Source organism: Myotis daubentonii, chromosome X (assembly GCF_963259705.1).
Source record: "Myotis daubentonii chromosome X, mMyoDau2.1, whole genome shotgun sequence".
Classification (NCBI taxonomy): domain Eukaryota; kingdom Metazoa; phylum Chordata; class Mammalia; order Chiroptera; family Vespertilionidae; genus Myotis; species Myotis daubentonii.
In genome coordinates this window covers 14159843-14173784 of record NC_081861.1, presented here as the reverse complement: position 1 = coordinate 14173784, position 13942 = coordinate 14159843, and the positions used below count along the sequence as shown (strand labels likewise).

At 39.0% G+C, this 13942-nt stretch overlaps 1 protein-coding gene across 1 annotated transcript; it reads right to left on the bottom strand.

The window, feature by feature from the left end:
* Nucleotides 1-688: 688 nt before the first annotated feature.
* LOC132224806 (small nuclear ribonucleoprotein F-like) lies at nucleotides 689-10069 on the bottom strand. The gene is made up of 3 exons (XM_059679908.1): nucleotides 10012-10069; nucleotides 4536-4555; nucleotides 689-967 (listed from the first exon to the last, which is right to left on the bottom strand). Exons 1-3 carry the CDS (start codon nucleotides 10067-10069, stop codon nucleotides 689-691), a joined length of 357 nt encoding a protein of 118 aa, XP_059535891.1.
* Nucleotides 10070-13942: the final 3873 nt, after the last annotated feature.

Sequence of the window (13942 nt, the reverse complement as noted above, 5' to 3'; positions counted from 1 at the left end):
ATTGTAAACTGTAATGATTAATTTTATGTGTCAAATGGCTAGGCTATTGTGCCCAGTTGTTTGGTCAAACACTAGTCTAGATGTTGCTGTGATGGTATTTATTTAGATGTGACTAACATTTAAATCAGGTGAATTTGAGTAAAGCAAATTGCTCTCCATAATGTGGGTGGGCCTCATTCAATCACTTGAAGACCTTAAGATCAAAGACAGAGGTTTCCCAAAGAAGAAAGAATCCGACTCCAAGAATGTAACATAGAAATCCTTCCTGAGTTTCAGTATGCCAGGTTTACCTTGTAGATTTTTGGCTTCATGATTGCAACATCAATTCATACCTGAATTTCTAGCCTGTTGGCCTGCTCTACAAATTTCAGACTTTTCAGCCCCTACAGTTATGTGAGCTAATTTTTGTGTGTGTGTATGTGAACTGTTTCTCTCTCTCTCTCTCTCTCTCTCTCTCTCTCTCTCTCTCTCTCTCTCTCTCTCTCCTTGCTTCTGTTTCTGTGGGGAACCCTAACTGAAACAGGCACCATGAAGATGACAGTGTAGTTGTGTAGTTTAGAGGAGAAACAATTGCAGGATCATGGAGAGCCTTCAGTGAGTTGTCATTACAGGTCCTTTTTTTTCAAATTGAAAAAACAAATTTTTATTGTCTAGAAATATATGTACAAAAAATTTCCCACAAAAGAGGCTATTTTCTCATTTCTCCATCTTCTTCCTCATCTTCAACATCCTTGATATAAAGGCTATTATTACATCTTATTTGAACTTCACCCAAGTGTCCAGACAAAGCTCCATCTATGTATTCTTCCGTGTTTGAAAGCTGCTTGTTAATATAGCCATCTACAGATGTCAGGTAGCCATTGTATTCCCTTGCACACTTAAATTTCACCATTACTGATTTTCCTGTTAATCCATTGAGGAAAGATTTGGGATTGAGGGGTAAACTCACAGAGCCTGGACTGCAGTACTTCAAAAGAAATGGCCGTCCCTCATTATGAGTTCTTTTATTGGAGTTCTCAGTAGGCCACAAAGTATTAATAGAATCTCTACTATGTCTACCAAATGAGTATCTATTGTGTCATAGAAGTTGGTTGGCATAACCTCTACCAACTGAGATCCCCGAGAGGTCAAGCCAGAGTCTGGGTGGAAGGCCCTCACTTTATTTAAGAGAAGTTTCACTACCCCGAGGACAGCACTGAAGGCTAAGCATGCTCCACCAGGGTGTGGGCATCTAACTAGAGAGAGCCTTCAGCTCTGTGAGGTTGATAATAGGGTCAAGAAAGACTTCTGTGTGTCTTGTCACTCAAACTTAATAGAGTCAATGCCATTGAAAGTTAGCACTCCTTTGATCTAGCTCTTCTTTGTACAGAATGGGAGAATGAGCCCAGGAGAGGAAGAGCCACTTATAAGAAGTTGTTTGCACATCCAGATCTCTAGATAATGACTAAGGAAGAGAAAAAAGTAGAAGGAAAGAGAACATTTAATAAAAAGAAGTCTGGATTCCCATTGTGCTTTCCTATGGGCCATTTAGTGAGTAGTTATCACAAAGTTAGAAAGCATCCTATTTTTTCACAGATGGATAAAAATGGAAGGAATTAGAAGAATCTGAAAACTAAAGTGAAATAAAACAGAAAACTTATCTATAAGGGTCCTCATTGTTAAATAACAAAATTAAGATGATCAGTATAAATGGGTTTTTGAAGAGCAAATTAGCTGTAATCGCAAGAAAGTCACTGCACTCGGTTCAATCATCTTATCACCTTGGCCAAGAGTGTTTGCCTTGTAAAAATAAAGGTACACGTGGGTTGCTACAGGACCGAATCTCCCATATTTGCTCAGGAGTTTGGTTATCTCCCATGAGCATTCTAAAATGGTCAATGAAAATAGCATTTGTGTTCTTTTTTTTTTTTAACTTGACTCTGATAACTTCATTTATTAAGCTTTCAATGAAGTTGTAATTCTTTTTTTAAATATAAATTAAAACACACGCTGGCAACTCATAATCACTTTGGGATGTAGGGAATTAGTAAATGTGGCTCTCTTTTCTTTGCATTCAGTATTGCTGCTTTGTGTCTGTGTTTTTCATGTAGGATTTATTAATGTAAATCCCCCTTATACATCATTGAAAGTGTTAGGATTTATATGATGGAATATAATCTGCTTTAGACCTTCTAGGAGAGAATAGATGACCTAGTAGGGTTTTACAACTTTAATTTCTTCTGTTCTTCATGGAAAGGCATTTCATAATAAACTGTCATATTTGGGAAAGCAGTGTTCTTCAAATGGCATATATTATTACTAATACGGTATGTTTTATTGCACTTTCCATAAAATCCCTGGGCTTCTCACTGAGATGCATTCTCATGGCAAAACATCTTTTATCACCAAAAGGAGAACATTAACCTCTGCTCTGCCCCTTCCAACAGCAGAGCTTTGATCAGCTCCTTAAAGATCCTTCTGTTTACAGGCTCTCATACTTGCAAAGTCCATTGGAATATTGGCCAACAGACCGCAGACTATATTCCGTCATATAAATCCTAACACTAGAGTGAGGAAGGTGTTCATCAGCTCTTTCCTTTAGCAGCTTTCCTTCTATTTTCTTTTTCTTTTATGAGGAAGTGAAAATTGCTCCAGGTAGCTTCTGTGATTTCTGTATTCCCCCCTTCTATTTCTTTCACTTCTTTTTATATTCCTTTCTATCTTCTCATGTACCAACTGATGGGCAAGTAAATAACTTTCCTCCATTCATTCAAACATTTACTGAGTCCTACTTTGTGCAAAGAACTGTGCAATATTCTGAATTTTTAGAATTATTATTTTCTGGTGTTCTTTTTAACTTATAAAGATGATACATATTCTTGGTAAAAATGCAAACAGTACAAATGGTTTTAAAAATAAAGAAGAGCCCCTTTAAGTCCCTCATCTCACTTCTTAGGCATATAAATGTATGTACAGTCATATATATGCATGCATACACATATATGCTTTTTCAGGTAGTACTAATTGGAACATGCTAAAAAACAATGTTGTAATTCACTTCCATGTATATCTTGGTTGCTGTCCACGTTGGCATATGTAGTCCTGCTGATTCCCTTTAGGGCTTAATGAGTTTGAAATGTAACTTTCAGAAAGCCCTGAGTTTTTATGAGTTTTCTATAGAGAGCACTAAAAATGGCCAATTGTGAATATATAAACTCATTTTTCATTCACTGTCCTCAGGTTTCTTTTACTTTTTCTCTATGTTGAGGACAGTGCCCACTTATACATTCTGATACTTGAATAATTCCAATGGCTTACAAATGCTTCGGGAAAATCGAAATTACCTTGATCAATTTCCCTCCCCACACACCATGTATCTACTCTGGCCTTGGACCACTCTCAAGTTATCTTCCCCAAACAGTCTCCAGAGCTTGTCCCAATACTTGCTGACAGTTTCTTTTCTCCTTTTCATAAGAATTGTCTTCTATAGCATTAGCCTATTTTTCTGATTTGGCTTCATCCTATATAATAAAAACCTAATATGCTAAGTGTCCAACCATTCAACTGTTCAGCCAGTCGCTATGACATGCACTGACCACGAGGGGCAGACGCTCCAACTGGTAGGTTAGCTTGCTGCTGGGGTCCAGCCAATGGGGACTGGGCTAAAGGGGCTGGACACACCCTGGAGCCCTCCTGCATTCCCTCCCTGGCCCCTATCTTACAACGGTGGGGTCCCTCAGCCTAGACTGTGCCCTCTTGCAATCCGAGACCCCTCGGGGGATGTCAGAGAGCCAGTCTCGGCCCAATCCCCACAGGCCAGGCCAAGGGACCCCACTGGTGCACAAATCTGTGCACTGGGCCTCTAGTTGACTATAAAGTTCTTGCTTATTTGGACATGTTCTGTTCTCAATAGTTTTCATTTGCCTGTATGGGTGTGACTCCTCTCTTAAAAAGCTATTAATTCTAGTTTGCCCTTATTTGAGCATTTATTATACATTAGATATTGTGAACCTCATTTCCTGTAGTCCAAAAAACTCATGAAAGAGGTACAATAATTACCCATGTTCATAATTATTGACAGATGAGGCACAGAAAGGTTAAGGACATTGTCCAAGGTTACACAGCTAGCAGGTGGAAGAGCTGAAATTTGAACCCAAGTTTATTTGAGCCTAGAAGCAGTGTTTTTAATGAGCACGTGTTCTGTCTCCCTTAAATCAGCAAGTGTTTGTTAGTTAGCAAATCACACAGAGCAGTCCTAACCTTTCTGTGAGCCTGTGATTCTCTAAGGGCAAGCCACAAAAGCTACTTCCTGAGTGTGTGCTACATGACAGGCTCTGTAAGAGGGTTCTATTGAGAGTTCTCTGATGCTGGAATAATATTTTATTATAAGCTAAACTATCAGAGGGGCCTTGGGGGGGGGGGAAGAAGCACTTCCTGCTCATAATTCAAGGTGAGAAGAGATTTCCACATTATGAAGCCACACAGTCCTTCCTATGAAGCACTGTGATAAAAACTTAGGCAGAATCAGTAGCTATGGACATTTTAAAAAATCTCACCCCAAAGAGCCGTAGAAATCCTGCGAAAGAAGAACAAAGTTGGAGGGATCACAATACCAGATATCAAGCTATATTACAAAACCACTGTTCTCAAAACTGCCTGGGACTGGCACACGAACAGGCAGATAGACCAATGGAACAGAACAGAGAACCCAAAAGTTGACCCAAGACTTTATGCTTAATTAATATTTGACAAAGGAGGAAGAGCATACAATGGAGTCAAGATAGTCTCTTCAATAAATGGTGTTGGAAAAATTGGACAGACAAATGCAAAAAAAATGAAACTAGACGACCAACTTACACCATATACAAAAATAAACTCAAAATGAATAAAGGACTTAAACATAAGATGGGAAATCATAAAAATCTTAGAAGAATCCATAGGCAGCAAAATATCAGACATATGTTATAGCAATATCTTTACTGATACAGATACTAAGGCAATGGAAACTAAGGAGAAAATAAACAAATTGGACTACATCAAAGTAAAAAGCTACTGCACAGTAAAAGAAACCATCAAAAAAACAACAAGAAAGCCCACTGCATGGGAGTACATATTTGCCGATGTTATCGCTGATAAGGGTTTAATTTCCAAAATTTACAGAGAACTCATACATCTGAACAAAAGGAAGGTAAATAATCAAAAAATGGGCAAAGGACTTAAATAGACCCTTTTTGAAAGGACCTACAGAAGTCTAAGAGACATATGAAAACATGCTCAAAGTTACTAATCATCTGAGAGATGCAAATCAAAACAACAATGAGGTACCATCTCACACCTGTCAGAATAGTTGTCATCAACAAAGGACAAGTGCTGGAGAGGATGCTGAGAAAAAGGGACCCTTTTGCACTGCTGGTGGGAATGCAGACTGGTGCAGCCACTGTGGAGAACAGTATGGAGTTTCCTCAAAACTTTAAAAATGGAACTCCCACTTGACCCAGTGATCCCACTTCTAGGAATATATCCCAAGAAATCAGAAACACCAATCAGAAAGGATAAATGCACCCCTATGTTCATAGCAGCACAATTTACTAGTATAATAGCTAAGATTTGGAAACAACCTACTAGTAAGTGCCCATCAGCAGACGAATGGATTAAAAAACTGTGGCACATCTACACAATGGAATACTATGCTGCTGTAAAAAAGAAGAAATTCTTACCATTTGCAACAGCATGAATGGACCTGGAGAGCATCATGCGAAGTGACATAAGCCAGTCGGGGAAAGAAAAATATCGCATGATCACACTCATTTGTGGAATATAATGAACTGATGAACCAAAATAGAGCCAGAGGGAAAAATATTTTAGAATATAATTGAAGTAATCCTGTTATTTGAAGATTTTTAATATTTCCTACAACTTTTGTGATATTATACTATGCTAGTACAGTTTTGGTAATATTATTATATTAAAATTGTTTTTCTTGAAATATTAAGGTTTATTGCATGTGACTATTATGTTTAAAATCGTTTTTCTTGGAAAAAAAGAATGTGGAATCTAATGAACAAAATAAACTGACAAACAAACAAAAAAAGAGACAGATGTAAGTTCTGTAAGACTCCAATTGAAATTTTATTTTCATTTCATCTCCCCTCGAGTTGTGCTGTCCTATAACTGCTTTTATCACCAATTTATAGCAAAAGTAACATTCGCCTTTAAGAATACTGGCAGCCCTACATTGGTCTCTTGGAAGCTTGAATTTCCAAAATGATTTTATGGGTGTATGTATATGTCCAAGTTCAACTAGTTGTACACATTAAATATGTGTACAAAAATAATAATTATATCATAATAAAGCTGTTTAAGCAATAAAAAAATTAAAAAATCTCTTCATGCTCCACCTCAGAGATACAGGCTTGCAACCTCTATTTGGACCCCAAACACCAATATACTAGAAGGAATCAGTCTTTTATTTTCCAGATCAGAGTCCTCCAGTTTCCCTATCAGTCCTGCCTCCCTGAATGTTCCTCTTTGAATTCACATTTATCTGAATAAGGTGTGTAAGAGAAGGTACATGGTAACTATGAGATGATTTCTATAATAGTCTCCTTCTTTGGTGGTCTTCAATCCTGATTCTCCAATGGCTTTGCCTTAATGCTTTAGGGATTCAGAATCTGGATGTGGCCATGGCCCAGTTGCTGAATTGAGCATTTCTAAGTCCTTCAGAGTCCAAAAGAAAGGTCATTCCAGATGTCAGGTAAATGTCTTTTATTTTTCACTGCCTGATAAAAATTGAATGGTAGGGAGAGTATATATTTATTTACTTACTTGTTTTCAGGTGTTTAGTTTTATTTTATTCCCAGCACTAAAAAATAATCATGAAATTCTGGAAAGGAAAAGACCAAACCAATAGTAATTGCCCTGGAATTATAGGGCTTTCTCAATAATAAGTGTCAAGATGGTATGTTTATTTCAGTTTCAATCCAATTCAACAAATATCTGTTAAGTGCATCCTGTGAAAAAGGTTAAGAATGAATAAGAAATGGCTCTCACCCTGCAGGAGTTCAGTCTAACAGGGAAATCAACATGTACAATGTTAATTCTCATACAAGGAAGACAACAACAAAGGCATATATAGAAATTTAAACAGGTTTCTATGGGAGTATTGGAAGAGTGAAAATTTTAATTTAATTAGGAAGTCTGGAAAGATTATGTTTGAAGAAATAAGCTTTTGAGTTTGGTCTTAAAGTACTGATGAGACTATTTACAGGAAGACATTGAAGTGAAAGATAGTTTAAGCTGATAAGCCACATACACTATAGGTGTGAAAGCTCAGGGAGTGGTGATTGTTCTGATAGGATGAACAGCAGTATAAAATACAACTGGAGAGGATAGTCTGACCCAGTTTATGAAGAACCTTGATACTAGTCTAAGTCAGCAGTGGTTCTCAACCTTTTGGCCCTTTAAATACAGTTCCTCATGTTGTGACCCAACCATAAAATTATTTTCATTGCTACTTCATAACTGTAATGTTGATACTGTTATGAATTGTAATGTAAATATCTGATACGCAGGATGGTCTTAGGCGACCCCTGTGAAAGGGTCATTCGACCGCCAAAGGGGTCGCGACCCACAGGTTGAGAACCGCTGGCTAAGTATTTGGATTTGCTCTGTAGACTTAAAGAAGTCTTGGATTAGCACGCCCCCCCCCGCGCCCCCGCCCACCCCCCGCAAATCACAGAAGAATCTCTTCACAGCCTCTGGGTGTTTCTCAGTGGTCTGTACAGACAGATACCTTCCATTTACATTCGTTATTCATTTCATGAAGATACTCTTTATGAAAAATACTTGGCTTTAAAAAACACTCCACATGGGATTGATTTAAACAGTTTCAATATAATAATAATGCATTTAATTTATTTCTCTCCCCAATAGTGTATGTAGCTACAGGTATTTTGCTTATACTGACTAAAATTATAATACATGTTAATATAACCCAACTGTAATTATTCATGATCTGGGATGTATTGCATTTTAAATGTATCCTACTCTGTCATCTGTTCCACTCACTTTGAGCTTATACCAAACCAATTCTAGCTGTTCCATCAGTTTTCTCTTTTACTAGCTCTATTTATTATCTTTCTCTGGTATTCTTATAAGAATGACAGATTAAATTATATCAGATGCCTCTCTCTCTAAGATATGTTAACTCTGCACCATCTTCTTTCACCATTCACCTTGTCATCTTATCACAAACAGGAATTATCTTCGTTTGGCATGATTTGTGTTTGAAGAATTCATATTGACTACTGTTTATCATTCGGGTTTCCCCTAGGTACTCATAAATGACTGCTTTAATAATTGTCCTCACAGCTTACCAGATATTGAAATTAAATTTATGAGTTTAATTCTCTGAGTTCCCTGGGGATTTCTTTTAAAGAAAAATGGAACAAGGCAGTTCTATAACTCACAGCAACTCTTGTATAATAAACCAGTGTGCTAAAGAAAAACATTTTGCAAGGAAACAAATTTCAGGTTTAGCCTTACAAAATGATTATTATAAAAATTAACAAATAATACAAATTTTTGAAATACTAAAAGGCATCCTGTGACCTTTAAAACTATTTATTCATTGTACTTACATGTATTTTTAAGGACCATAATGAATGCTTATAAAATGCTAATCCACTAGTTTACAGTCCTTATTTTGTGAAATTTGGTCTTTTTATATCCAAACTAGAAGCCCGGTGCACAGATTTGTGCATCAGTGGAGTCCCTCAGCCTGGCCTGCAGGGATAGGGCCAAAACCGACTCTCTGACATCCCGGATTGTGAGAGGGCAGTTCTTGGGTGATGCACCCCAGAATCAGGCTCCTTCCTCTCTGGTTCCAGGTGCGTCACCTGAGAACCACAGCTGCCAAGTCACCGCAGCTCTGCAGCTCCTGCATTGAGTGTCTGCCCTCTGGTGGTCATTGCGCATCATAGCTACTGGTCAGAGGGTCGAACAGCCGGATGGTCGCTTATGCTTTTATATATAGAGATTGTTGCACATTTAAAAATAGCCCAATAAAGGCACTTTTGAAAAATATGTTCTTAATTATTTTAGAGAGAGAGGGAGAGGAATAGAGAGATGGAAACATCAATGAGAGACAGCTATTAATTGGCTTCCTCCTGAATGCCCTCTGTTGGGGATTGAGCCTGCAACCCAGGCATGTGCTCTGACTGGGAATCGAACCAGGGACTTCTTGGTTCATGGGTTGACACTCAACCACTGAGTAGCAACGCTGGCTGGGCAATAATAACACTTATTACTATTACTATTATTATTATTATTACTACTACTACTACTACTACTACTACTACTACTACTAGAGGCCCAGTACATGAAATTTGTACACAGGTAGGGTCCCTATGCCTGGCTGGTAATGAGGGCTGATCAGGGCCTTCTGGCTGCTGGCTGCTGGCCGGAATCTTCCTTCATTCTGCGCTGCCCCCTGGTGATCAGCATACATCATAGTGAGTGATCAAACTCCTGATCTCCTGGTCAAACTCCCGAGGGGACACTTGTCATATTAGCCTTTTATACATACAGATACAGATTATTTTTATTTGTGTTTTTGAGGATGTTTATTAAAGCTGGGGACAGTAAAACAAGGAAGGGTCTAGGATAGAGGAAGCAACAGGAAAGGGACTAGGTAGAGAAATGAGCCTACACTGGGCTGCTTTGGCTCACTAAGTCAGAGAAAAGGGGGCCTTGAAGACAGGTTCAGTGGGTTATCCCAGGATTAGCTGCTGCTGCCCACCAAATCTTGTGGGTTCCTTTAGCATTTAGGAGATGCCTACCTATGAGAGAAGAAGGGAGGTGGAATCAGGGGCATACTCCTAGGAGGGAGAGTCCAATAATGGCACTTTTTAAAAGGTTATTTTGTAAGTACCATTGGTTGGACATATGCTAAAGTTCTGTTTCAGGTTTCTGAAGCAAGCTGCTTGCCACTATTGTGGTTAACTATTTACAACTTAACTATAATGCACTAACCTGTGACCCGAGTCTTACATTCACTGAATGCAGTGCAGATGCACTGTAGGTTGACCATAGCTACCTCTGGAATTTGGAAATGACTGGGAAGGAACTGATGTACATTTGATAGCAAATTATAGAGTGCTTTGAAAGGGGTGGATGCATAGAACATTAAACAACACCAACAGTTTGGTCAAGTTTAGATTTCTGTAGTTTCCCAGCCAATACTTGCCTGCTCCTGCATCTAGGAATGTGTGGAATGACTAGTTTACATGGGTCATGGTAGAGAAATAAATGATTTTCTCCAACTGAAGCAGTTTGGGTCCAATGAAGAGCAACATGTTGATGCTATAGTCCTCCTTTTCTTTTTTCTTTTTTTTTAAAAATATATTTTATTTTTTTTAATTAAATCTTTATTGTTCAGATTATTACATTTGTTCCTCTTTTTTTCCCCCCCATAACTCCCCTCCTCCCAGTTCCCACCCCACCCTCCGCCCTCACTCCCCACCCACTGTCCTCATCCATAGGTGCACGATTTTTGTCCAGTCTCTTCCCACATCTCCCACACCCCTTTCCCCCCCCCCAAGAATAGTCAGTCCATTCCCTTTCTATGTCCCTGATTCTATTATAATCAACAGTTCATTCTGTTCATCAGATTATTTATTCACTTGATTCTTAGATTCACTTGTTGATAGATGCATATTTGTTGTTCATAATTTGTATCTTTACCTTTTTCTTCCTCTTCCTCTTCTTAAAGGATACCTTTCAGCATTTCATATAATCATTGTTTGGTGGTGATGAACTCCTTTAGCTTTTCCTTATCTGTGAAGCTCTTTATCTGACCTTCAATTCTGAATGATAGCTTTGCTGGATAAAGTAATCTTGGTTGTAGGTTCTTGGTATTCATCACTTTGAATATTTCTTGCCACTCCCTTCTGTCCTGCAAAGTTTCTGTTGAGAAATCAGCTGACAGTCGTATGGGTATTCCCTTGTAGGTAACTGAGTTTCTTTCTCTTGCTGTTTTTAAGATTCTCTCTTTATCTTTTGCTCTTGGCATTTTATTTATGATGTGTCTTGGTGTGGTCCTCTTTGGATTCCTTTTGTTTGGGGTTCTCCGCGCTTCTTGGACCTGTAAGTCCATTTCTTTCACCAGGTGGGGGAAGTTTTCTGTCATTATTTCTTCAAATAGGTTTTCAATATCTTGCTCTCTCTCATCTTCTGGCACCCCTATAATTCTGATGTTGGTACGCTTGAAGCTGTCCCAGAGGCTCCTTACACTATCCTCGCATTTTTGGATTCTTTTTTCATTTTGCTTTTCCGGTTGGATGTTTTTTGCTTCCTCGCATTTCAAATCATTGACTTGATTCTTGCGCTCCTCTGGTCTGCTGTCGGGCGTCTGTATAATATTCGTTATTTCAGTCCGTGTATGCTTAATTTCTAGTTGGTTCCCCAATATAAGATCGAGGGTCTCATTAGTTTTCGTGTAGATCTCATTAAGTTTATCGGCAGCTTCTAAACAGTTCTTGAGAGACCTTAAAAGTGTGGTTCTGAACTCTATATCTTCCATTGACAATTTTGTCCTGTTTCTTTGTCTCCGCATTTTGTTATGCTTCCTTGATGCACCCCCTAGTGGTCTTTGTTCGCAGTCTTATAGTTAAATCTTGATTGTTGTAGCTAATTCCAGGGAGGGTTTGACCTCCAGGCCAAGTGGCTATGAGAATCAGCTGTGTCAGCAGTGAGAGAACTTCTGTCCTCTAGGGAGGTGCTAATCTAGCCTTTGCCTGAGGCTATCCGGCAAATGCCTCTGTGCAGGGCTTGGGCGGGGCGGGTCACACAGGATCAATAGGGTGGGCCGGAGAGAGCAGTTATGGCGGCTCTCAGTCCTGTCCCCAGGGGCTCTGCCTCTCTGAGTCCCAGCACCCGCTGCAAAGCTGGGAGAGAAAGCTGCACTCGCTCTGACCAAAGCCAGACAGTCCCGCTTCTCCCGTTTGAGTCTGGGTCCCTAAAGACTCGCCCGGATCTGGTGCTCAGAGTCTGCGACTCCCTCCCGATTGAAATCAACAACCGCGCCCTCCGCCGCCAGCCCGCTCCGCGCACTCCGCACCTCAGAATTTGACTTCACCACTGCGCCTCCTCTGAGTGTCCGTATGCGTTTCTCTTTCCTCCTAGTTGTAGGACTTCCACTCAGCCAGCGTTCTTGTGGTTCTGGGTGATGTCCCTTCCGTTTTTTGGTTTCACTTTTGAAGTAGTTGTTCAAAGCAGCAAACTCCGGCGTTAACCTATGCCGCCATCTTGGTTCTCTAGTCCTCCTTTTCTTAATGTTACATTGAAGAGTGGTAAGACATTCTCCTTTCTGAGCCAGTACCAGCCTCTTTCCAATAGGTTGGTAGAGGCAAATTGTGTTTAAGAAGAATTTTGTTGTATAATCTTTTTCAATGGGTATGACAGGTATTCTGGAAGCTGTATCATGGTGTGTTTTGCTTTGGTGCCTGTCATAGTATAGTGCATAGGGTTGGTTTTTTTTTTTACTTGTTTATGTGAATATTTTTATTTCAAAGACTGCAACTGAACAATGAGAAAATCCTCTACCTACTATTCAATCACAATCTGGGATAATATTTAGGGTGAGAGAACATGCATGAGTTACCTACCAACTTGACAGGAATGGATTCCAAATCTGACATACCATGGCCTCACTCCTCACCAGTGTGTTCCTAAAGGGCAAGACCATGATGAGCAACTTAGAGTTTGTTAATGGAAGGGAAGCCATAGGTTTCAGAAAAAAAGTATTTATATGGCATTTAAAGAAGCCATTCCACTTTTGGTAGAGCAGAAAAGTTGTACCTGAGTCTTTTTTCAAGATGAACACAATGACTGTGTCTCTCACATTTTTCTAATATTTATTCTGCAAATCAGCTACATGAGCCCCTACTGCTCTCCTGAATAGTAAGCTTCCAGGCATTACCTGCATCCCATGTTTCTATGGAGGGATGGCAGTAATCTCTGCTAAGATAAACTGGTGCTTCTGTGAATAAAGTATAAACGCAGTGAAGTGTGTATGACTGTAAGATTTAATGCCTCTACAGGTAATTTTTTTAGAGGGAGGATCTGGCATTTAATCAAATTCAGAGTCATTATGTAAATTTAATCACCTTGCAACACACTAGTAATTTTATTATCTCCTTTTCATTTGATGTGGCTTAGATACAAGTTGAGCTTGGAATTCTGGAGGTAGAGCACTGGTGCTTGGAAAAATATTAAGGAAAATGTACTGTGGAAATGAGATAAAACCTTTATTCTTGCTACTGCTTGTTGTCTTCACATGTGTATAGGTGTGCAACAAAGGGTTTTTAAAATGAAGTGTGTCTGTTTAAAGTTTTCCATCTTTCTTTAAGTCCCCAATTAGCTGCAAAGAGCCTGTTTTGAATTGATGGTATTAAACCCACTCCTGTCAAATGGGAAACCTAAGCACTGAATGATATGTTGTTAAATTCTTCCTAATATAGGAGCCTACTTTTTATTTGTATCACCCATTTGTCTTGACTTCTGGTTACTAGAATGACATCTGATGTTGGGTTATTTTAGTCATATGGTCTATTTAAAATTAAAGACAGTATTTTCATTCATCAATACCAGTTTTGATAGATGATTAAAAGGTGCGGTGATGATCCTGAATAGAATAGACATTATCCATCACCCCGTCAATGTTGATATTATGAAGCTGAGGAAGAAAAAAACTGGTTTAGTTGGATTTCCCAAAGGGCACTTGGGCCTTTTGAACCTATGGTTCACACTAATGAGGGTGTCTGAAGGAAAATAATGAAGCTAACTCCTTACAGAGTGTAATTAGAAAGAAAACAAGAGGTAAAACATGATAGCATGTTGAACTGAACTTGCTAAGGTAGAAGAAATGGCATTTTGAATATCTTCTCCTTTCACGTCTCTGTTT